The sequence below is a fragment of the Amblyraja radiata genome, chromosome 9 (assembly GCF_010909765.2).
Source record: "Amblyraja radiata isolate CabotCenter1 chromosome 9, sAmbRad1.1.pri, whole genome shotgun sequence".
Classification (NCBI taxonomy): Eukaryota; Metazoa; Chordata; class Chondrichthyes; order Rajiformes; family Rajidae; genus Amblyraja; species Amblyraja radiata.
The window spans coordinates 58791476-58815416 of record NC_045964.1 but is presented as its reverse complement, the minus strand read 5'-3'; the positions used below and the strand labels follow the sequence as shown (position 1 = coordinate 58815416).

Sequence of the window (23941 nt, the reverse complement as noted above, 5' to 3'; positions counted from 1 at the left end):
GACTAGTTTGTGCAAGAAAATAGCTCAGAAGGGATGATTAACAATTCCACTGCTTTATAGTAACATTAAAACATCTCCAATGTCAAAAGCAATACACTACAAGGACCTTTACTTTTTGATGCTGAAGGTTTGACTATATATACACATCACAGGCACTCCGATTTTACAAGCTTTTTTTCCTCCTCTAGATTACTCTGTCGCTTCAGTGAGTCCCATTTTGTTTTAATCTCCCAGAGCTAGCTGACCTCAAGTTGTCATCTCAGATGATGCACGCTTCTGTGGATATTTATGAGGATGGGGCGGGGATGGGGGGTTGGGGTGGGGATGGTTTGGGAATGGGGGGGGCGGGGTGAATAGCAGGTACAAAGCATACACACGCTCATACAAAAAAAAAGAGACTGAAAGCCAACTGAAGTCATATGGAGAAAAAGTTGTCAAGGCAACGGCGTATTTCCACATGCTAACAGCCTGTCCATTTGCCAGGCAACAAAACAGGACTCGTGATGCAACGGCACCTGTCTCAGCTATGCGTTGCTATGGCAACCTTCCAGCTTCCATGGCTACCATAACGCTAATCACCTCGCTAGGCAGATGTACAGCAGTTCCCTTCTAAGCCCGGCTGTTCATTCAAATCTCCACTTTGATGATTGACGGTCTACGTGTGTGATGGAATGTGCTTTAAACCCAGTAACAAGACGGTTCATTCCCCCTCACAGTGCTCCAAACAGCAGCTGGCTGCGAGCAGATAGCACTGCAGGGAGCTTCAACTCCCCATTTCTTGCTTGCACAACGATAGGTACGAACAAACATTTCAACATCCCCACACCTCTCGCTTCACTCCCCAAACAAGGCAGGTCAAAATCACCCTCCCATGAGCGGAGGTAAACGAGTGCCTCAGTAAGCCCAGTGCCACATGCTTACCTGTGATATCCCCTTGGGGAAGTGGGAGGTGTATTAAAAACATGAGAGTAAGGATGATACGGCGTCTTTTTCAATGCCTGAATAAGGTTTTGTCTGTATTCTGGATCTATACACCACAAGGAGCCTTTGCCAATACTCTGTAGGAAGAAAGAAAACAGAGGTCATATGTAGCAGGTTTCAAAATTTTATAGAACTGAGCAATTACTTATTTTCTAATAGGCAAATGCAGTGTGCCACAAAACACAGATATATTTTGTTCAAGAGAAATTCTAAATATTAAGAATTTCCAAAGGTGTACAGTAGGATAGACACAAAATGCTGTAGTAACTTAGCGGGCCAGGCAGCATCTTTAAAGAAAAGGAATAGGTGACATTTCGAGTCGAGGCCTTTCTTTAGACTGAGAGTTGGGAGATGGAAATTAGAAGTATACAGTCTGAACCTTTTCATACCTCTGGTTTCCCTCTCCCCTGACTCTCAGTTTGAAGAAGAGTCTCGATCCGAAACATCACCTATTCCTTTTTCCAGATATGCCGCCTGACCTGCTAAGTTACTCCAGCATTTTGTGTCTATCTTTGGGTAAACCAGCGTCTGCAGTTCCTTCCTACATATTTTGTCTATAGCAGGAGATTGCCCTCGGGCAAGCTGATAAAATCCAAGTCAATGTAATTATTGACCAGAGATACAAGAGACTGCAGATGCTGGAATCTGGAGCAAAAAAACAAACTGCTGGAGGAACTCAGCTATTCAACGCTTCAGCGGGGTCTCGACAAGAACACCGATCATCCTTTTGTCTCCATAAATGCTGCCTGACCTGCTGAGCTCCTTCAGCAGTTTGTTTGTCACTCAGATTATTTATTCTTTACACACACAGCAGCACACTTTGATATATCTGTAACAGTGAGTTTATGCCAACATTCAATATTTGTTTATGTTAAACGGATTGGACATCAGACTTTTCATTCCAAGGTTAATGCCAATGGATAAACAGCAAATTCCTGTGCTCTTTCAAGTATAGTTATTCTATGTGGATCACATTGGTGTATGATTTTCACACTTCCACTGTGAAAGCAATGGGCTCATTCCAGCAGTTGGATTATATGTCCTTTTAAATTACACCAGTGGCTGGCAAAATCATTGCACTTCACTATCGTACATTATATTGCGGCAGTTCCCAAACATAATTTGGTGTCTATCTATGGTGTAAACCAGTATCTGCAGTTCCTTCCCAAACAGCCTTTATTGTTTACCCAGAGGTGACAAATGTAATTTATTTACTTTTCACTAAGGGAGTTCCATATCAAAAATTCTTGAACGGCTACAATCCTTCGAGGTATAGAGTTGTACGGCACGGAAACGGGACCATTAACTCACACATCCATGCCAATATTGTACCCATCCACACTGATCTGATTTGCATGTATTAGCTTCTTATCCTTCTGTGCCAGGAATGGAGGGATATGGATCATGTGTAGGCAGACCAGATTAGATTATCTTCGCATCATGTTTAGCTTCGACATTATGGGCCTGTCCCTGTACTTTTCTGTTCTATGCCTTGCAAATGTAACTGTCTGTCCAAAGGACGAAGAGTGACCATGTCTGATTCCATCTCCCGTGGTTGCAAAGGAAAGAGTCTGAGGAGGGGGGTGGTTTAGGTAGGATGAGTGTCAACATGACTATAATAAACCACTCTAAAGTAAGCTACCCTCCTGACTTGGTCCTTGTAGATACTGAAAGACTTTAGGGTGCTCAGAATAAGTCATTCACCACCCAGCTTTTGACTTGTTCTTAAAGCCAAGGTATTTATGTCGCTTAAATAGAAACAAAATGCTGGAGTAACTCAGCGGGACAGGCAGCATCTCTGGAATGTGTGACATTTCAAGTTGAGACCCTTCATCAAACCCATTTCCATGTGGTCTGAAGAAGGGTCTCGACCCAAAACATCACCTATTTCATCTCTCCAGAGATGCTGCCTGTCCCGCTGAGTTACTCCAGCATGTTGTGTCTATCTTTGGTATAAACCCATATCTGCAGTTCTTTCCTACACTATTTATGTGGCTTGTTAAATTTAGTTTCTGGATGTTGCACCCCTTCAAGCTGGATGATGGGGGAATTAGGCAATAGGAATGCATTGAATATCAAGAGTTGGTGCTTAGATTCGCTTTTAGTTTGTGATGGTTACTGGCTGGCATGTTTGAGGTGAATGTTACCTACTACTTCTCTGTCCGTGCCTAAATGTTGGCTAGGTCATGCTACAAACAGACATCTGCTGAAGAGCTATGAGTGAAATTTAACGTTGTGCAACCATCAGTGATTATCCATCATTACCACTTCTGACCTTATGAAGGCAGGAAGGTCATTTGTGGGCCCAGGCCACTGCCCTCAGGAACTTCCACTAAGGACCTAAAAGTCTCCAATAGCAAAGGGAAAAGTCACGCCGCACAAAGATAAAAGTTCCATGTGCTGTAAAACCAGTCTGACCAACCTTTTGCGATAAATATATTGCACAACACAACATGGATTCTTTTGTTGACCAAACCTTTGATATTTAGAGTGGCATCATCAGCGACACTAATGGAGCAAAATTGGGAAATACTTTTAAGGAGCTGCAAGGAATCCCACTGAGAGGGGTAGATTTAGCTGGCAAAAATAAAGAGCATAAATGGAGGGAGAGACGGTGATTGCTTTTGACTGCTAGTAAACACTGTAATCAGCCAAGCTTCTATATGCCAGTAATGTGGTTTTGATAAGTGAGAAGCATCTTGAAGGAGCCTAGCAAGAAAATGTCAGTGATTAAATGATTGAAGGAGGAGCAGAGGGAGAGGAATAACCAACAAACCAAGGTCAGATAATGGATGGTTGCTGTACTCAAGTACTAAACTGCGTGTTAAGTGGATTATAATGTCATTGAAATTCCAATTTCGATGAAATTAGCATTTTTGGTGCATGGGTATCTCAACATATAGACCATAAGAATATTCCGAAAAACGCAAGGAATCATGGAATTTGTCAAAGATCGAACGTTATAAATTAAAATTGAACGAAGCGCTGTAGATTCAGTGAGTATAGTTTGGGTCCAATTTATTGTCTTTTTTCAGGAGGGGAGAGTCCGGGCAGGGTGGGGGTGAGGAGACCGGGCGGGAGTGGGGGTGGGGAGACCAGTCAGCACCACCATCACCAACAGTACCCGCAGCTCCAGTGGGCGCCCGGCCTGCCCATGGTCGGCAGGAGCCCAACCGCAGATTCTCTCTCCGACCAGGACGACTCCAGCAGCAGCGGCTCCGAGGCGCCCATTTTTGAGAAGAGCCGGCGGCTGCCCGTCTTCAGCAGGATCACTGTATCGGACTGAGGGGAGGGGGGTGGAGGTGGAGGGCTGCTGGCCAGCCCGGCGGGACAGGCAGAGCCGAGCTGGAGCCAGCGGCTGCAAGTCCAGGGCCGCCCAGCCAGCCCAGGTCCACCCCGGACATCTCCGGACAGGGACGGGACACCGGGAAGAGGACGGGGATGACCCAACAGCAACTCAACAGCACCCGCAGCAACGGAGAGCGGACCGCCACCCCGACAACGGACTAAACACAAGCCTGTACACAATGAAGCACCACCGTTGCCAAGACTGTTTTATAGCTAGTGAACTATGACTTGGGCATGTGCAGTCGGAATACCAAACTCGCTTATAGTTTATTGTCATATATACCAAGTTGCATGAAATTCTTTATTCGCATGAAGCTCATTGAGTAAAGATTACACATGGGAACGATAGATAGAAACATAGAAACATAGAAAATAGGTGCAGGAGTAGGCCATTTGGCCCTTCGAGCCTGCACCGCCATTCAATATGATCATGGCTGATCATCCAACTCAGTATCCTGTACCTGCCTTCTCTCCATACCCCCTCTTAAATATAGATACTTTTAGTTTTAGTTTAGGTTAGTTTATTGTGGCAAATTCAAAACAGCAGAATATTGCAAACTCTGTAAAAAACCTAAAATGCAATAATGGAATAACCAAATGAGGGAGAGTTAAAATTCAAAGCAAGAGTAAAAGCAAGTAGTCAAATGGCATATTTCTGCAATGCAAAATTGCAATTATTTGTAACAAACTTAGACACTCAAACAAGGTCGTTTGGGTTCAAAATTAATTCACTCTCAAAATTGCTTAGAAGGATTTCAAATTAGTTAATACACGACAAAATAAGTAAATTTATTGTTGAACTGAATGACCATTCAGTTATTCTGAAATTAGTTATTCTGAAACTAATTCTTAAATTAGTTTGCAGACTGTAATTGTTGCGATTTTTAATTTCCAGGGTCAGTAAGATGTCATCTTACGTTTGCTAATCCTTGTAGCAGATCAACTATTTTTACAGTGTTGCTGGGCATTCGAGAAAAACTGCTGAAGGTCCCTTCTTGATCACTATTTAATGACCCCCTGCTAGAAATAGCACGTGAATCAGGCAAATATTAGCTATCGATATCAAGTTCTGTGCATTACTGGAGTGTAACTGGGATTTATTTAACCTGCAGTAGCCAGAGAAGCCCATTGAACACAACTAAATAACCTTCACAGAACACAAAGTGCAGGAGTAATTCAGCGGGTCAGGCAGCATTTCTGAAGGACATGGATAGGTGATGTTTCCTATTTATGTTCACCAGCGACGTTGCCTATCTAAGTCCTCGGGAGATGCAGCCTGGCCCATTGAATTATTGCATCACTTTATGCAAGATGCCAGCATCTGCAGTTCCATATGTCTCTAAATAACCCGCACACTACTTCCTCTTCAGGAGGTATTCACAAAGATAAGGAATTCATAACTCAGACACATTGGGGGGCTGTGGCCAGTGGTGTGCTGTTGTTTGTCATCTATATTAATGATTTAGATGCGGGTGACACCAAAATTGGTGCTGTAGTAGGATTTAGTTCAACCTGGAAAACGGGCCATGATTGGCAGATGGAATTTAACTTTGATCGTATTGGAATTTAACTATAACTCTATGAGGTGCAAAGTGATGCGTTTTGAGAAGTTAAACCAGGACAGGACATATATAATGAATGACAAGGCCCTGGGGAGTGTTTTATAGATCATAGAGACCTCGGGTTAAAGGTATATAGTTCCTTGACTATTGCAGCACAGGTAGATAAGATGGTGAAAAGGGCTGTGACACACTTGCTTTCACTTTACAGGGCAGTGAGTCGAAGAGTTGGAACATCATGTGACAGCTGTACAAGATGCTGGCAAGACCATGCAGTTCTAGTTGCCATACTATGTATGCTGAGCATTTCAGTATTCTAGTACAGGTGCACAACCTTTTATCCGAAGATCCAAATAACGAAAACCTCCGAATAGCGGCCATTTTTTCGGTCCTTGAAGAAAGGTCCTTGAAAACGTTCACCGAGGGCGGCCCGCAGAGGTGACAGCGGAACCTCCGGTCGGCCTCGAAGAAAGGGGAACTAAATCCCCATTCATAAAAGAGAAGATGAGGGTATATTGCGCGGGAGGGTTAATAATTGACAATATGCTGCTGCCTGCCCGCTGAATTAAAAAGTTCCCACGGTAGACTCACGATATACAGTGTTTCGTGAGTCTTGCGTGGGAACTTTTTAACTCAGTGGGGCAGGCAGCAGCAGATTGTCGCTCGCTTCAGTATCACCCCACCTACACCCCTCTGCTTCCCGGCCATGTGTGTGACCCCTTCCCTCCCCTCTCCAGCTCTCCGCCCATTGCACCGGCGCGGGGGCTTTGCACTGTCTTCACGTCGGCGATTGCAGCAGGACCGTGTCAGGACCAATTGGACACCGACCACCAGGCCCACCGCAAGCACGGAGATCCCAGAGACCCACAGCCAACAGCAGCCCAGCCCAGCCCCACTCCAACTACAGAGGAACCTGGGTTGCGGATGACGGGGTGCAGCTCGGGGCGTCGTAGGGGCCCATCGGGGAGCGGCCACTCAAAGCCACGCCGGGAGATGTAGGGCCCTGCCCCGGTCTTGATGTTGGAGCCCCCGGCGGGCGCTAGCAAGTCCGCGGCAATTTACAGCCGCGCCGGGCGTTGTAAGGCTCCCCTCCAGGTCATTCTCAACCCCGTAATTCGGGCAGGAGAAGTCGCCGCTGCCGGTGCCCCGCAAAGCAGTCTCCCACCGGGGACCCGCGAGCTCCCGGTGTCACCATCCACCGGAGTCGGGTCGCAGCAGCTCGCCCCCGCAGCTCTCCACGCTCCGAAGCTGGCTAGCTCCACGGAGGTAGGTCCGTAGGTCCACAGCTCCCACCGCCGCCACCGACCCCCAGGCCCACTGCAAGCACGGAGATCCCAGAGACCCACAGCCAGCAGCAACTCCAGCCCAGCCCCGCTCCAACTCCAGAGGAACACGTAGGGGCAGAAGCTGATGGTGTGCAAGGTACGTCTTGTTCTTGGGGTGGCGGATGAGGGGGCTCAGCTCGGGCTGTGGGCGAACTGCCACTTGTCGCTGTAGCGGCCAAAGATCATAGAGGAGCTCCTCTATGATCTTTGGTAGCGGCCCATCGGGGAGCGGATTCCTCTGGAGTTGGAGGGGGAGGGGGGTATTGTGCTGTTTGATCGCCCCCTGCTATCCCAGGGACAGGGAGACACAGCGGCTTTTTAGACTGGTGGGCAATCACTTCCAAAGTTCTGCCCACACAGTCAGTACACCTCTCCTACACTGTATTTCATACAAACATTTATTCTGCAAGAAAAAACGACATTGAAGACTCAAACTCGCGATCGAGTAACTGCCGGGATCAAGGCGCAAACTCGCGACCTTGCGGATATGAGCCGAGCACTCTACCACTGAGCCAGCCATTAAAATCTACGCTAAAAAATTTCCATTCCGAAGACCGACAAATTCTGAATTACGAAAAGTATCTGGTCCCAAGGCTTTCGGATAAAAGGTTGTGCACCTGTACCTGAAAATCAGTATTTTGTTGAGGAAATCCGTATTTTTACGCAGTGCCATTTTGCTGAAAAAAATGTTTTTTTTGAAATGCGGTCATACCCATGTAAGAGTACAAGAATGCATAACTTTGCTACCAATTGACATGTCTTCTTCGCACCTTATTTGACAGTGCATTCATTGCCATCTCTTTGTATACTTCTGTTTGAACGGCTGCTTCCTGTTTTTAGCACCAAATGATGATGTGGAAGCCATTTTGGAAGCCTCCCTTTTCCTCCCTCGCTCTCTCTCCCTCCCTCTCTTTCACTCCCTTACCCTCCCTCCATCCCTCCCCCTTTCCCTCCCTCTCTTCCTCCCTCTTCTTCCATCTCTCCTTCCTTTTTTTCTCCCTCCCTCTCATATTCCCTCCCCCCTCTCTCCTTCTCCCATCTCTCCTTCTCCCTCCCCGAACAGTCTGTGATCCATAGCGCTGTGGCCATAGTGCAATGTGTAAAGCCCATAGCACTATGTGTAAAGACAATACCGCTCCAGCTGGTAGCGCTATAATTAGAACTCATAGCGCTGTTCGTTCCCACTCGCTAAACTGACAGCGCTGTTTAAACCTGTAGCGGAACAGGCAGATCAAAGCTTACAAAAATAATCATCCAGATCTTGAAATTTAAAATACTAATAGATTTTCTGCTAATAATTATCTGCTATAATTTTTAGAGTTTCAGTATGACTTTTTATATCCTTGCATTTTTTAAGCAGCAAGATGAAACAGGAAGTCGGGCCGATTTTTAAAAAATCCGTATTTTACAAAGCAAATCCGTACATCCGTATTCTTATCGCATTTCCGTACAAAATATGGAAAATCCGTACTACTTGGCAGCTCTGTGTATGTGATGCAGTGTGTGACTAAGCTGGAGTGGGTGTGGAAACAATTTACAAGGTATTGCCCGAATTGGGGGGGCTTGAATGATGAAGAGGTACTGGATAGGATTGCACTGTTTTCCCTGGAATGAAAGAGGCTGAGGGGACCGGAGAGAAGTTAAAAAAAATAATTGGGGACTGTCACAGTCTTTTTTCCCAGGTAGGGGAGCCTAAAACTAGAGGGCATAGGTTTAAGGTGAGATGGGGAAGATTTAAAGGGAACCTGAGAGGCAGCTTTTTCCATCGAGAAGGTGGTGGGTATATGGAACAACTGATAGAGGTGGATGCATTCACAACATTTATAAAAACTTTGGATACCTACATGGATATCAAAGGATCAAAATGCAGGGAAATGGGACTATCTCAGGAGGCCATCTTGGTCAGCATGGATGAGTTGGGCCAAAGGGTCTATTTCTATGCTGCATAACTCTGCGACTCTAGAAATAGCTCAGGAGTGAATATTAGTACAAAACATTATGGATTAAGAAAATATTATGGTTCAAATTAATTATAATTGAGCAGGTTTCTAGTAAAAGCTATAAATCTGATGTAAAACTAATCTGCCAGTGAGGAAAACAAACCTATTTTGGTTAAAAAATGTAAACGAGATAATTGTGGAAACATTTCTATCAGATAAAATCTGTGGAGAGACCAGTAGGTTAATTTATTCAGATGAAGACCTTTCATTAAGACCTACAACTGAAACAAAATATTCCATGATCTCCTCAGAAGGTGCTGGACCTGATGGATTTTGTATTATTTCATATTTCCAGCCAATTCTTTGTCCTTCTTTTATATTAATTTGCATATTTCACAGCACATATTTATTATGAAACATGAAGCTATTTGGCCATTGTGCTTGGGCCAGTTCTTAGCAGAACAATCCCATCGGTCCTATTCTCTCTCACTTCTTGTAGCTCAATAACTACTGCACTCCCACATGTCCGTTAGCTCCCTTTTAATTCTATTACCAGTGAATTACACAAAGGGGGAACATACAGTTGCCAATTAATCATCATCATCATCGGCAGTCACTTGAAACGAGTACGACTGTCCTCTCATGGAGGACGCCTGTGCGTGACTTTGTTTAACGTGGGGAGGCTGGTGCACAGACAGTCACCACACGGTCCTTGACAGATCTGGGTCAGGATCCAGTGGCATGGAGTCCAAGACGATGGTATACGCCCATTTCTGCTGCAGCCTTCATCCGCCTTCCCAGCCGTTGTGATGCTCCACTAAGGTCCGCCATCGTCCTCTGCCTGTTCCACCGTTGAGGTCTTGGTTGGATTGCTCATTGTCAGAGACCTCCCCCTCGACCTTACCGCCATAGGTGGCCCTACCAGGGGCATAGCTCCAGACGGCATCGCTCTCAGGATCTCAGGACCACACAAGCTTCTCCACCACGGCAAGGTGACAATCCACGGAGAATCAATACCAATGCTTCTGTCACTGGGAATTTGTTTTCAACTCTAACCATTTTGGAATTCAATTTTTTTCACTTTAACATGTTCTTTTTTCATATTTTGAAGGGATATCCCAGGTGGTATTGAGACAACCATATAACAAAATGATTTGCTATTTTGTTGAGGACAATGGAAACTAAGCACCAAAGGCAAACAATTGCCATTAGGACGCCTATCAGTCTAGAGGCTTCTATGTTTTTGGTGTGCTCTGAATATCAGCTTTGGTGGTCAGTCTCTGAAGTGATCTAAGCATGATAAATTTGCTTGGACTAAACACTTAGATAACCATAAAATAGCGAGACAATATAAATCATTTGAAACCTGAACAGGATATCGTGCTGTTCATTAGCCCTCACTGTGTTTCCCAAATTTGTCCATGTAAAAAGAGGCAAGGCCAGATAAATATTAACAAACTCACAGCACAGAATTGTATGCATTGAGGTACAGGTTAAGAATCCTGCACTCCATTCAAATATGTTTCATTGCTGACTTTATCTGGGTCTGGAATCGTCCCCAACGTCTAATCTCAGAGTTAAAATAATAGCGTCAACTTTTTGCCTTTAACCCCCTCCTGAGCAATGTCTTGAGATTTTGATCACGTTTCTTCAAAGGCAGCACTTCAAAAGTACGTACTTTGGCGTATTTTTATTTTGTTTTAAAATAACCCAGATTGATTCACTTTAAAAGAAAGTGTTACAGCTTCAGGCAATGGTGGTGTATATTAAAAGCCAAGACGCCTATCTGAGAAGCATCCTGCCTACTTTGAATGGAGGTGCAATTGCTCTTTGTAACCTCACTAATGTACATAAAGTCATAACTGTATGATCTCTATTTACATAACTATTTGTAAAAAGCTGGGCCGAAAGATCTAAACAATACAGTGCACTCAGCTTATCAGGTATTGTTCAGATCTTTATGCCCTTTAAGCCCTGCTTTTTTTCACAACTAGGTATGTAAATACAGATCAGTTTCTCAACATCGCAGTTTCTTCTGAAGCAACATAGCACAACATGTGAAGGAGTCTGAAGAAGGGCCGCAACCCGAAACGTCATCTATTCCTTTTCTCCAGAGATGCTGCCTGACCCGCTGAGTTAATCCAGCATGTTGTGTCTATCTTTGGTATAAACCAGCATCTGCAGTTCCTTCCTACACACAACATATATGGACACTGCATTCCAATTAAATAGAGGCGTAGGGCGCTTATTGCAACTGTACCCATTTGAATTTGGGAATCTAATTAAACAACTGAAGATTTTGTCTTTCTACCATCTAGAGGTGATTGCTGATGATATTTTAAGCCAAACAGCACAGTGTGTGAAAAAAAATCCAGCGGTGATAGATACATGAGAAAATTAACGCAATAAACTTAAATAGTTTGCACCATTAGAGCACATTCTTAAGTACAACACCACCTCCAGTATACTAAACATCAGCATGTAAAGTAAAGCTGGTGATGATTAGAATGTAATCAAAAGTGGTCAAAACAGGCCTGCGAAAAAAAATAAAATTAATAAGTATTAAATTCTTCCTTTACCCTAACTAGGTTGATTAGCATAATAACTTCTTGTTGTGCTTCGATTCATGTCATTAAGCAGCAGATTGCACACACAATTAAAGCATTCATTTTTACACTTGTTACTAGAAATTTAAAGCATGAATCATTTATGGACACCGTTCACATAGTAATTATGCCAGTCATTTTCTTCATTTCAAAACGGGACCAGCTAACCAGTTAACCATTTCTACAGCACAGCAAGGTTAGGGCTAGAGGTGCGACAGCAATTTAAATTTCCAAACGCATTTTAACAATGGAAAAATCAATAATGTTTACGGCCACTTTCTTAATGATTTACCAGTATATGACCTGACAGTTGGCATGCTGCTCCAGAAGTTCATCCAACCCCGAAACTCAATAATGTTTTCAATCATCAGGAAAAAGATGTGGATTATACATCTGTTTCCATAGCAACATGTAGTAGTTCCAAGCATAATCTCTGCAAACAGTTATCTAAATTTGTCTTCTGAACATTCCATTACCCCATATCCTTAATCACATTAACTACTTTGCCAAGTGTATCAGTTTTATTAAAATTCTTTCAAAATAATTAAATAGTGCCCTCACTGACACAGGCACACAGCTTGGATTCAGATACAGTCAATCTCTTATTGTAATCAAAACTTCAATATTTTTGCCAGTAAATCCCACCATTGTTCATATCTTCCCCTATCCCTTCACTTTCCCCAGGGAACACTTTCTCCGGGACTCACTGGTTCTTCATTCATCCCTTCCCACCCATCACTGCCCAAGCACTTTCCCCTGCAACAGTAGGAGATGCAATATCTGCCCCTACACCTCCACTATCACCATCATCCAGGCAACCAAACAGCTCTTCCTGGTAAAGCAGAGATTCACATGCAGGCAACCATTTTGCTGATCACCTGCACTCTGTCCATCATGGCCATCTGGGGCTCCCACTTGGTCGCCACTTCAATTATCTTCCCCAATTCCACATTGACCTGTCTATCCTCAGCATCCTCCACCACCCAAGTGAGGCCAAATGCACGCTAGAGGAACAGCACCTCATATCCACCTCGGTTGTCCACAAGCTGATGGCATGAATATTAAGTAGAAACAAAGAACTGCAGAAGCTAGTTTATACCAGCGTGCTGGAGTAACTCAGCGGGTCAGACAGCATCTCTGGCGAGAAGGATTGGTGATGTTTCTGGTCGGGACCCTTATTGAGGCTCATTCTTTAGAGTTTGAAGAAGGGTCCCAACCTGAAATGTCACCTATCCTTTTTCTCCAGGGCTGTTGCCAGACCCGCTGAGTTACTCCAGCACTTTGTATCTATCTTTGGCATGAACATTAAATTCACTAGTTTCAGGTAACCCAATCCCCCTCATTCCTTCTAACCACCAGTTCGTCTTACTCACACCCTATTGACCAGGTTCTTCTTCACCCATTCCATCTGCCCATCACCTACATACTCTTTTCATCAGGTTCCCTCCCCCACTGTTCCTATGTGCTCACACCTCTCCTCTTTGGTTACATATGCCATCTTCCCTTCCCAACAGGTTCCATTATCTGCAGTCCTGGCTAACCTGTTGTTATCTCCACTCCTCCCTCCCCCACCTGACTTCATTCACCAAACCACCTCTCCTCACTAGATTCTGCCTATTGCATGCTAGCTCTTGCCCCCATCCCTCTCACCGTTTTATACTGCCCATCTCTCTCCACTCACTTTCCAGAAAAGAGGTTTGTGAACCAAAACATCAATTGTCCATTTCCATCCACAGATTCTGCTGCCCCACAGCATTCCTCCAGCAGTCTGTCATTTGCACTCAGCTTACCAGGTATACACAGACATTAATATACAATATAAGACAGTATCTTAACCTGCGGAGAGTGGTGAACTCTTCCCAGTCCATCACAGGTTCATCAATTCCTTCTATCGAGAGCACCTTCATTGTGCATTTTATCAGGAAGACTGAAAGTATCGTCAAGGATGCCTGCCACCCTGACCATTCATTTTTCTGACTTCTTCCTTCTGGGAGAAGATGAAGGTACTTGAAAGCCTGCACATCAGACTGCAGAACAAACGTCTTCCCCAAAATATCAGATTCCTAAATCAATCACCTTTTTCACACTCCATTTCCGCAAGTGCTGCCATATAATCTTATTCTCAACTCTTCTTCATTCCTTCACTCTATTATTGTAGTTTAATTTTTATGGTACTACTGCATATTGCACAACAATCTTTGCACCATTTAGCCGTTTTGCATTTGTCATTACATTTATTAGTGTATTTATAGTATTTATAGTTCACTCTAAGCTTCATGCACACTCGGAATTTCATTGCACGAAAGTTCAAGTTCAAGTTTGCATTTATTGTCACTTGACCAATTAAGGTACAATTAAATTTGAGTTACCATATAGCCATACTAAGTGAAAAGAACACAATACACACATAAAATAAATTTAACATAAACATCCACCACAGTGGAACCAACATTCCTGGTGTGTTGATAGTAAACTAATCTAATCAACATAGCCATTTATTCCCTTCTCCTTCGTTTGCTTATCCACTTCTACTTAAATGTACCTGCTCTCTTCATATCAACAAATACATAGCAGTAGATGCTGCATTTTAACTAATCTTTCTCTTTAAAGAAGAATGTTTCTCATTTCTTATTGAATTTACAATGTCGAATCGTGTCATAAGAAACAGGCCCTTCGGTCCACCTCGGTCATACTGGCCATCTACTAAACCTCTAAAATAATCCCATTTACCAAAACTTGGTCTATACTCTTCCACGCCTTGATGATGCACGTTTACTTGTGAAATATTGTTCAAGTCCATGTCTTCCCCTCCATATGGATGAAAACCTCAATGCCCCTCGAAATCTCATGCCCCTTGCCTTAAACCTACATCCCCTAGATTTAGAGACATTCCAGTAAATGCACAGCACAGAAACAGGCCATTCGGTACAACCAATCTATGGTGTTTTTTATACTCTATAAGTCTCCTCCCATTTTGCATCCAAGTCTAAAAGCATAACCCTCTATTTCCTCTTCTTCATGTGCTTCTTCAGCCATTTATATTGATATTAAATTCCATGTTCACATTTCCCTTTAGGAAAAAAAAATTCCCAAATGCTCATAGAAACATAGATAGAAACATAGAAACATAGAAAATAGGTGCAGGAGGAGGCCATTTGGCCCTTCAAGCCAGCACCGTCATTCATTGTGATCATGGCTGATCGTCCCCAATCAATAACCCGTGCCTGCCTTCTCCCCATATCCCTTGATTCCACTAGCCCCTAGAGCTCTATCTAACTCTCTTTTAAATCCATCCAGTGATTTGGCCTCCACTGCCCTCTGTGGCAGGGAATTCCACAAATTCACAACTCTCTGGGTGAAAACGTTTTTTCTCACCTCAGACTTAAATGGCCTCCCCTTTATTCTAAGACTGTGGCCCCTGGTTCTGGACTCGCCCAACATTGGGAACATTTTTCCTGCATCTAGCTTGTCCAGTCCTTTTATAATTTTATATGTTTCTATACGATCCCCCCTCATCCTTCCAAACTCCAGTGAATACAAGCCTAGTCTCTTGTGGCCATCTTGGAGAGCTTCTTGCTATGCTCTTCACCATAAATAGAAACATTCTACCAATGTTTTTCATCATTTTCAGACCTTTCCTCAAGATCACCACTTACTTTTTTTCCAACAGGGAGTGACCAATACCCACTGCTTTCTGACTGAAGTAGCAAATCATTCTGCTACTTGTTCCCTGACACCATGTTTTCTGATGTTTGTCATTGTTTAATTGGATAGCTTATCCAAGCCTTTTGAAAGTCTAGAGAGATCACAACCACTGCATTAACATTGCCCACTCTATTAACTTTCAAAAACATTCAAAATTGTTTAAAAAATGTTTTCCTTTAAAAATCTATGCTATTTAATATTAGACTTAATTTACATCAATTATTTTATTCTCTCCTTCAGTAGGGATTCAATTACTTTCTTTTCCAACTAATTTGTTGTCTTCAATAGTTCCTTGAATGTGCTCTTATCCTTAAAAACACGTATTACATTACTTTTTCTAAAGAATTATATATTCATGGCAATGCCTTTGCTATCTCTTTCATAGCTTCTACTAAATGCAGAGCAGCAATAAACCAGAGCTAGAGTAGGGTTACCCTGAGTATGGTTAGTTTATTTAATATATCACTTGTTTTATTTTGTTAAACACATTCAACTTGATTGCACATCTCATCAATGTTATGTCTACCTGATCTATTTCTGCATAAATATGGAATAATGATATAATATAAAATAAAGACACAAAGTGCTGAAGTAAATCAACAGATCAAGCACATCTCTGGAGAACATCCATAGGTGATGTTTCGGGTTGGGACGCTTCAGACAACTGAACACAGAATCTGAAGAAGGGTCCCGACCCGAAGCGTCACCTATCCATGTTTTCCAGAGATGCTGCCTGACCCGCTGAGTTACTCCAGCACTTTGTGTCATGTTTTAGAAACATAGAAATATAGAAAATAGGTGCAGGAGGAGGCCATTCAGCCCTTTGAGCCAGCACCGCCATTCATTGTGATCATGGCTGATCGTCCCCAATCAATAACCCGTGCCTGCCTTGATTCCACTAGCCCCTAGATTCCCATATCTCTTGATTCCACTAGCCCCTAGAACTCTATCTAACTCTCTCATAAATCCATCCAGTGATTTGGCCTCAACTGCCCTCTGTGGCAGGGAATTCCACAAATTCACAACTCTCTGGGTGACATTTTTTTTTCCACCTCAGTCTTAAATGGCCTCCCCTATATTCTAAGACTGTGGCCCCTGTTTCTGGACTCGCCCAACATTGGGAACATTTTTCCTGCATTAGCTTATCCAGTCCTTTTATAAGATCCCCCCTCAACCTTCTAAACTCCAGTGAATACAAGCCTAGTCTTTCCAATCTTTCCTCATATGACAGTCCCGCCATCAAAGGTTCAATCGTGTGAACCTGTGCTGCACTGCCTCAATCACAAGGATGTCATTCCTCAAATTAGGAGACCAAAACTGTGCGCAATACTCCAGATGTGGTCTTACCAGAGCCCTATACAACTGCAGAAGAACCTCTCTACTCCTATACTGAAATCCTCTTGTTTTGTTAACCAGCATTTGCGGTTCCTTGTGCCTAATGATTTAATGTGCTACCATCTCCCTGCATTTACTTGAAATGTTGTCCTCTCTTTCCCTTATGGCCTTATTCCCATCCCAATCTCCTCCTTAATGCTTGATAATTTATTTCCATAGATCCTCTACATTCCTAAAGGTTGTTTGGCCTCTCTTAATTCTTTCATTTCCCTCTTATCATGCATTCCCCTGATCATTATGTGCATAATATAACCATCTTCCCTTATCCTCAATTGCTCCCTTATAAATTTGATAATTTATCCATGGCTTCTTAGAACTCTTTAGTTTATTTCCTTTTATGTGAAATATATTTTTACAATGGTCTATAACCCCATTTTAAATATTCCCAATGTCCTGCATCACTGTTTGCCAATAGTGCTGGCCATTTTATCTTCCCAACTTTGACGAATCAGATTTTCCTCTGATTTATTATGGACACTGTGTGCATTTTTGTACAGAGAATTTAACTCGATTTTAATGAAAGTCTCCTTCACATTATGGTAAACCATCTTTTTTAACCCCTGCTTTTTAACTCATTTGTTTATGGGCCTTTGATGCACTCCTTTACCTTCTTTTTGAATACTCCGTTTCTCTAACTTGTTTACATTTAACTTAGTTACGTTTCTTGGAGATCTCTCTGAAATATTCTTCTTCTGGAGATGTATTTCCTTGCTTTGTTACTTTGTAACTTTCAATAGTTTAGTTCATCTATGCTGTTCTTTAAGAATTGTTCAATAAACATCAACAATCCCTTTGATTTAGCAAGGAGAACGTGATCTTTTAATGAAAATGCATCACATTTGTCTATAATACATTTTATTGTCCAATTAGCTAATCAATGTGTAATTATGTTTACATCCTGTTCTATTATCATGCAAATGTCATTAGTTTTAACCATAACTAAATTTGGTGCGGAATTTATATTATACATTTTATTTTCAAATCCTTAATGCAAATTGAGAGTCACAATAGTTCTAACAGCAAGAACTCATTCTTTTCCTGCCATTCTGAGTAGCTACCCACAAGTTGTACTGGTCATCTGAAAGCCAGTCACTATTCATTCTGCTGCATGACCCTAATTCAAAATGCTTTGATCACAAACATAGAAGGATTTAGAAAAACTGAGTGTGTTATATCCAATTCATTACACTCATCTACTCTTTCGATATTTCAAAGAATTCATTAAGGTTGGGGCCCTTCTCTTTTGAACTCCAGGCCAATTTCCTTTTCATGTACAATTCATTTCTCGAGACTTCTGTATTAGGTTAGGCTTTATTATTGTCACGTGTACCAAGGGCAGTGAAAAGTTGTTTTGTATGCTATCCAATCAAATCAGATAATACTATACATAAATACAGTCAAGCCAAACCCAAGTACGTTTGTGAAGGTTGTGTAAATTTCTTGCCTATACATTCATATAAATATTTTACCAGCATAACCATTTCACAAACGTTGCTTCAGTCATTTTCTTACTGGCAAGCTGAAACATGGTTGCAACAAAAGTTTGGCGATGCTCCTGTATTTAAGGTCATAAGTAACAGTAGTAGAATTAGGCCAGTCAGCTCACTCAAGTCTACTCCGCTATTCAATCATGGCTGATCTAACTCCCTCATAACTCCATTCTCCTGCCTCCTCCCCATAACCTCTGACACCTGTACTAATCTAAAATATATCTATCTCTGCCTTAAAAATATCAATTGACTTGGCCTGCACAGCCTTCTGTGGCAAAGAATTCCATAGATGCACCACCCTTTGACTAAAGACATTTCTCCTCATTTCCTAAAAGAACGTCCTTTAATTCTGAGGCTATGACCTCGTGTCCTGGACTCTCCAGCTAGTGGAAACATCCTCTCCACATCCACTCTATCCAAGCCTTTCACTATTCTGTAAGTTTCAATGAGGTCCCCCCCTCATTCTTCTAAACTCCATCGAGTACAGGCCCAGTGCTGACAAACGCTCATCATAGGTTAACCTGCTCATTTTTGGGATCATTCTTGTAAACCTCCTCTAGACCCTCTCCAGAGCCAGCATATCCTTCCTCAGATATGGTGCCCAAAATTGCTCACAATATTCCAAATGCTGCCTTACCAGCATTGCACCAATTAAAAACCACACCATAAATATATGTTATTGATGTTAATTACTACGTCAATAAAACATCTTATTTGCATTTAATTGCTTGATGTCATTTCAATTATCCCATTTTGAACTTAGCCATTTCTTAAACTGGAACACGTGTAACAGGTTGGCATAATAGTTAATATTATTACCTCAACTCCAGGGACCCGTTTAATACCACAGAGCACGCACATTCTTCCCAAGACTATGTGGCTTTCTACTGGGTTCTCTGGTTATCGCCCACATTTCAAATATGTGCTTTTAAATTAATTGGTTACTATAAATTACTCAGCATAAGGAGTCACTGATAGAGACAGAGGCTTACTGTCCAAGGCATACTCATAGCAGACAGAGGATTGTGGTGAAAGGGTTGGCTAATGGCTAATTATTCTGGCTGGAAGTCTGTGACCAGTAGAGTTCTGCATGGAACTGTGTTGGAACCTTTGCTGTTTGTGATATCTATCTTTACACTTTTCAAACTCTGATCTGGGATGTGTATTTATTTTTGTGTGTGATGTTCGTGTGCGATTTACATCTCCTCGAAAACACGAAGCGCGAACGGTGAATTTTTTACATATTCCAATAGAGTATGCCGTGAAGTCAAAAATCACCTTATCTGAATATTTCATGCATTATTTCTCGAGTTATTTATGAAAATGTTCACAAATCTCAAATAGAAAATAAATGAGATGGTCTCGCTGATGACGTCACAGTGGATCTGCCTGCTTGCGCTGCGAGTGACATCACCCTTGTAATGTCTTCTGTACTTCTTGGCTTCTCAACTTTCACTTCTTTAAATTTGTCACTTAGCGTTTTTAAACTGCTGTCGGCCCTCCGCTGCATGGAGGGTGGTCCCGCCCGCTCAGCGTCCGCGCGCCCGGTGAGGACGCTCCTGCCGCGGGCTGAGCCCGGTTCGACGCCCGCCCGCGGCCTTCCTCGACTCCACGTCGGCCCGCAGCCTCCCTCGGGTCAACGATCGGCTGCCACCTCGCTTGGGGTCCTCGGCTCGATGTCCGCCCGCAGCCTCGCTTGTGTCCACGCCCGCCCGCAGCCTCGCTCGGGCCCAGCGCCTGGTGGGGAGGCTGCTGCTCTATGACCTGGGTAGGTGCTGCCTCTACCCCCTCCCCCTCACTCTTTACCCCCTTCCCCTGCACTCCCTCTCTACCCACTCCCCCTCCCTCTACCCCCTCCCCCTCCCTCTACCCCCTCCCTCTACCGCCCCTCCTTTTCTGCCCCCCTCCCTGTCTGCCCCCCCCCCCTTTCTGGCTGAGTATTGCGTTCAGGAACCAACCATCCCATGTGACGCCTCCCACCCCCACCACCCCTCAATTTCTACCCCCCCCACTCCCTCTCTACCTCTACCCCCTCCCCCTCCCTCTCTACCCCCCTTACCCTCTCCTTCTCTACCCCCCCCCCCTCTCTAGCCACGCCTGCGCAGTTGGGGGTTATGCGTGTGGATAGGACGGGGAATGGGGTAAAAGGAGCGAATGAATAATATTAATATAATATCTAGGGGGAGGGTTAGTGTGTGTGTGTGGGGATGGGGGGTGGTTAGTGTGTGTGGGGTCCCCAACGGGTCCCTCTTGGTCTAGTATAAATATATATATAAATGATGGATGTAAACATAGATGGGTTAGTTAGAATGTTTGCGGACATCACCAAAATTGGAGGAGTTGTGGACAGTGAGGAAAGCTGTCAAAGTATACAGCAGGATCTAGATCAGCTGCAGAAATGAGCAGAGAAAGGGCAGATAGAGTTTGATCTGATCCAAGTGTGAGGTGTTGCACTTTGGGAGGTCAAATGTAAGAGGAAAGTATAGTTAACAGCATGACCTCTAACAGTATTGATGTACAGAGGGCCTGAAAGTAGCAACCCGAGTAGATAGAGTGGTAAAGAAACTATTGTATTCATGTTGGCAGGCTGCATTTGAAGTATTGTGTGCAATTCTGGTTGCCCCAATACTGCAAGGATGTGGAGGCGCTGGAGAGGATACAGAAGAGGTTTGACTGCCTGGATTAAATGGTATTAGCTCTAAGGACAGTATTACTCTTTGCTACAATAGATAAAGTAAATAGCATCGGTGGATCCAAGAGGATGTTAGTTGTGTGCGTGTGGCAGAAAGTAATGTGGGAGTACGTTAATAGGTTGATGTAAACTGAAAACACAAAGTAGCTGAGCTGAAGAGTCTGTTTCTATTCTGTACATTCTGAAAGCTTCAACAGTTCACATGGAATGTTGTTTCCACTCTGATCATGTGTCTAAAGCTTGAAGTGAAAGAACAGGCTTGTGATACCAATTTAAGAATCCACATTGAATCGGGTCTTGCACTGCAAATTTGTATAATTTGAATGCACTCAAACGCATTAAATACATTAGATCATTTTGGCTGATGCAGATCAAACAACTAAGGGAAATAGAAAATAGTTATTTGCTGTATATGCAAGTTATCTAAATTTGCATACATACAAGTTGACAGCAATTCTTTCATTAGACTAAAAATATATGATACAGTAATTGAAGGAATACTGCCACCAGCGGATTAAATATTACAATTTCTTTCCCATAATTAGTACGGGTGTCAGGACTTATGGGAAGAAGGCAGGAGAATGAGGTTAGGAGGGAGAGATAGATCAGCCATGATTGAATGGCGGAGTAGACTTGATGGGCCGAATGGCCTAATTCTGCTCCTATCACTTATGAATTTATGATTACAAAAATATGTTCTGGATGAAATTAGCATTGGAATAAATGCTATAGTTTAAATATATAATTTCAGAAGAAACAAAATTAATATCACGAGAGTAAAAATGAAAATACATTTCATCCACTGATAACACTAAACACTGATTGATGCACTAATATTTTACTGTATAAGGGAATGGGTAAAAGCATGTGGTGTCAAGGCAGTTCTCACATTTCCTTTGCCATTGTGCAAGAGAAATAATGTTTATCTCACAGTAATTTAACATGTAATGTAAGGTCACTAACTCATTTGCTTATAATGATCATAGATTATCCATATTTCAATGTAATAAATTGCGTTGCAAATTACAGTTAATACAAGTATCGCATACACAATGCAACAAAAAAAAGACCTCAGACTCCCATAGTTTAAACAGAGTACAAGACAAAAGTAGATGGTTGGTTGCATGGCAGTGAGTTCAGGGACACACAATTTAAAAAATGAGGTTATTATTTTCAACTACGACTTACTAGTTTCTCTTCTATAACTGCACATTATGACACTTTCCTTCCTCACTCTACAACTAGTTATATTTTCTACTTTAACTTTACTGAGATAACATAGCTGTTTCTGAATTCGCGCAGTTTGTCCCTGCTCTCTTTTATCATTCTTTAGGCCAGGATTATATGCTGATTTTTTTTTTTAAATTAAAGTTTTAGAGACACAAGAGACTGCAGTTAGTGGAATCTACACCAAAAAAAAAACTTCTGGAGGAACTCTGAGCCAGGTAACATTGGTGGGAGGAAATGGACAGACAATATTTTGGGTCGGGACCTTTCTTCAGACTGATCAGAGTAAAGAAGGTCTCAACCCGAAACGTTGTCCAATTAGGATCAGTGTGAACGTTACATTTAAAGAAACCTTTTTGCATCTGCTTTACAGCTTTCACGCACTTCTCACTGCAACCATGAGATTTTACAGAAATAGAATACTGCTTGACTGCTACTATTCGGGTCGAGGGGACTGTCAGGTCGAAACACCTCTCCCGTGGCCCCGTCGGTCGGTCGGCAGCCTTCGGACCTTCGCTTACGGCCGACACCACCAACCCCCCCTTCTCATGGCCGATCATCAGTTCATGAGTTGGATGGGGGCGCTGGACTTTGCGTGCAGCAGAACACAAAGCCCGGGCGGTGGGCCAGTTGAGGAGTTTTAAGGAGGCGCAAAGTCCTGCGCCCGGGCCAAAACTTCTCAGCTGGCCCGCCGGCTGGACTTTGTGTACAGTCCAGCGCACTGGCCAACTCATCATTTATCCAGCCACGGCCGAGTTGGTCAACGAATTACCGTCGGGAATTTGGCCCTTATTTTGACCTTTTGTCCCTTATTTGGGAGTGAGAAAGTTGGCAACCCTAGTCATGACACTTCTGCAAACTGATCACATGCTGCTTGACCAGCTGAATGCTGTGTTTTGCTCAAGATTCCAGAATCTGCAGTTCCTTGTATTTCCAAGGATAGATGGGTTTTTTAAAGTCTGCTGCTTATAATAATCCCTTTTTATTAAAAATCAATGCACACACACAATGTTGTGCCGTGCATCAAAACAACCCAATTCATTGCAGAGAGAGGAAAAAAAGCAGTAAACCAAAAGTGTATGGTAACAAAATATCCAAACTCTTCTAAGTTTAATTATCGCAATACATTTGCTGCAATGTACAATTCAAAAAAGTTGTACGTTATTAATCTTCTGATTCATAGAAAAATAGCTGCAAACAAACAATGTTAAACATTAACAGGTGCATTATTTCATAAGAAGGGTTAGTCACATTTTTAGTTACTCTTTCATATCTTTGCACAAAATATTCAATGAAAATAGTTGGGTTTTCATACTGGTTTACCTATTCATCTGAATTGACATTTGTATCCTTTTTCTAATACTATCCACAATAAGATTAAAGGTGTAGTTATGGGTACCCACAATGGCCCAAGATATAGCAGTCTTTCCATGGGATATGTGAAACAGTCCTTGTTTAAGTCCCTCTCACGTACCTTCCCTCAACTACTTCTCCAGTACACTGACAACTGTATTTGTGGCAAATTTCTGCACTCATACAGAACGTGAAATTTTCAACACTTTCACTGCCAATTTCCAACTGCTCTCACTTACACAGGGTCCACCTCTGACCCCCTCACTTCTTTTTCCGGATCTGTCTGTCCCCATCTCAAGGTATAGGCAAACCACAAACGT

At 42.8% G+C, this 23941-nt stretch overlaps 1 protein-coding gene across 7 annotated transcripts in view; it reads right to left on the bottom strand.

Annotated features, from left to right (window-relative positions):
* Positions 1-23941, bottom strand: part of foxn3 (forkhead box N3) — a 323289-nt gene that overhangs the window by 132634 nt on the left and 166714 nt on the right. For all 7 annotated transcript variants that reach the window (XM_033027554.1, XM_033027552.1, XM_033027558.1 and 4 more), the window contains one exon: positions 922-1058. In XM_033027554.1, the coding sequence (XP_032883445.1) occupies positions 922-1058 (137 nt within the window). The remainder of the gene's footprint in view (positions 1-921; positions 1059-23941) is intronic.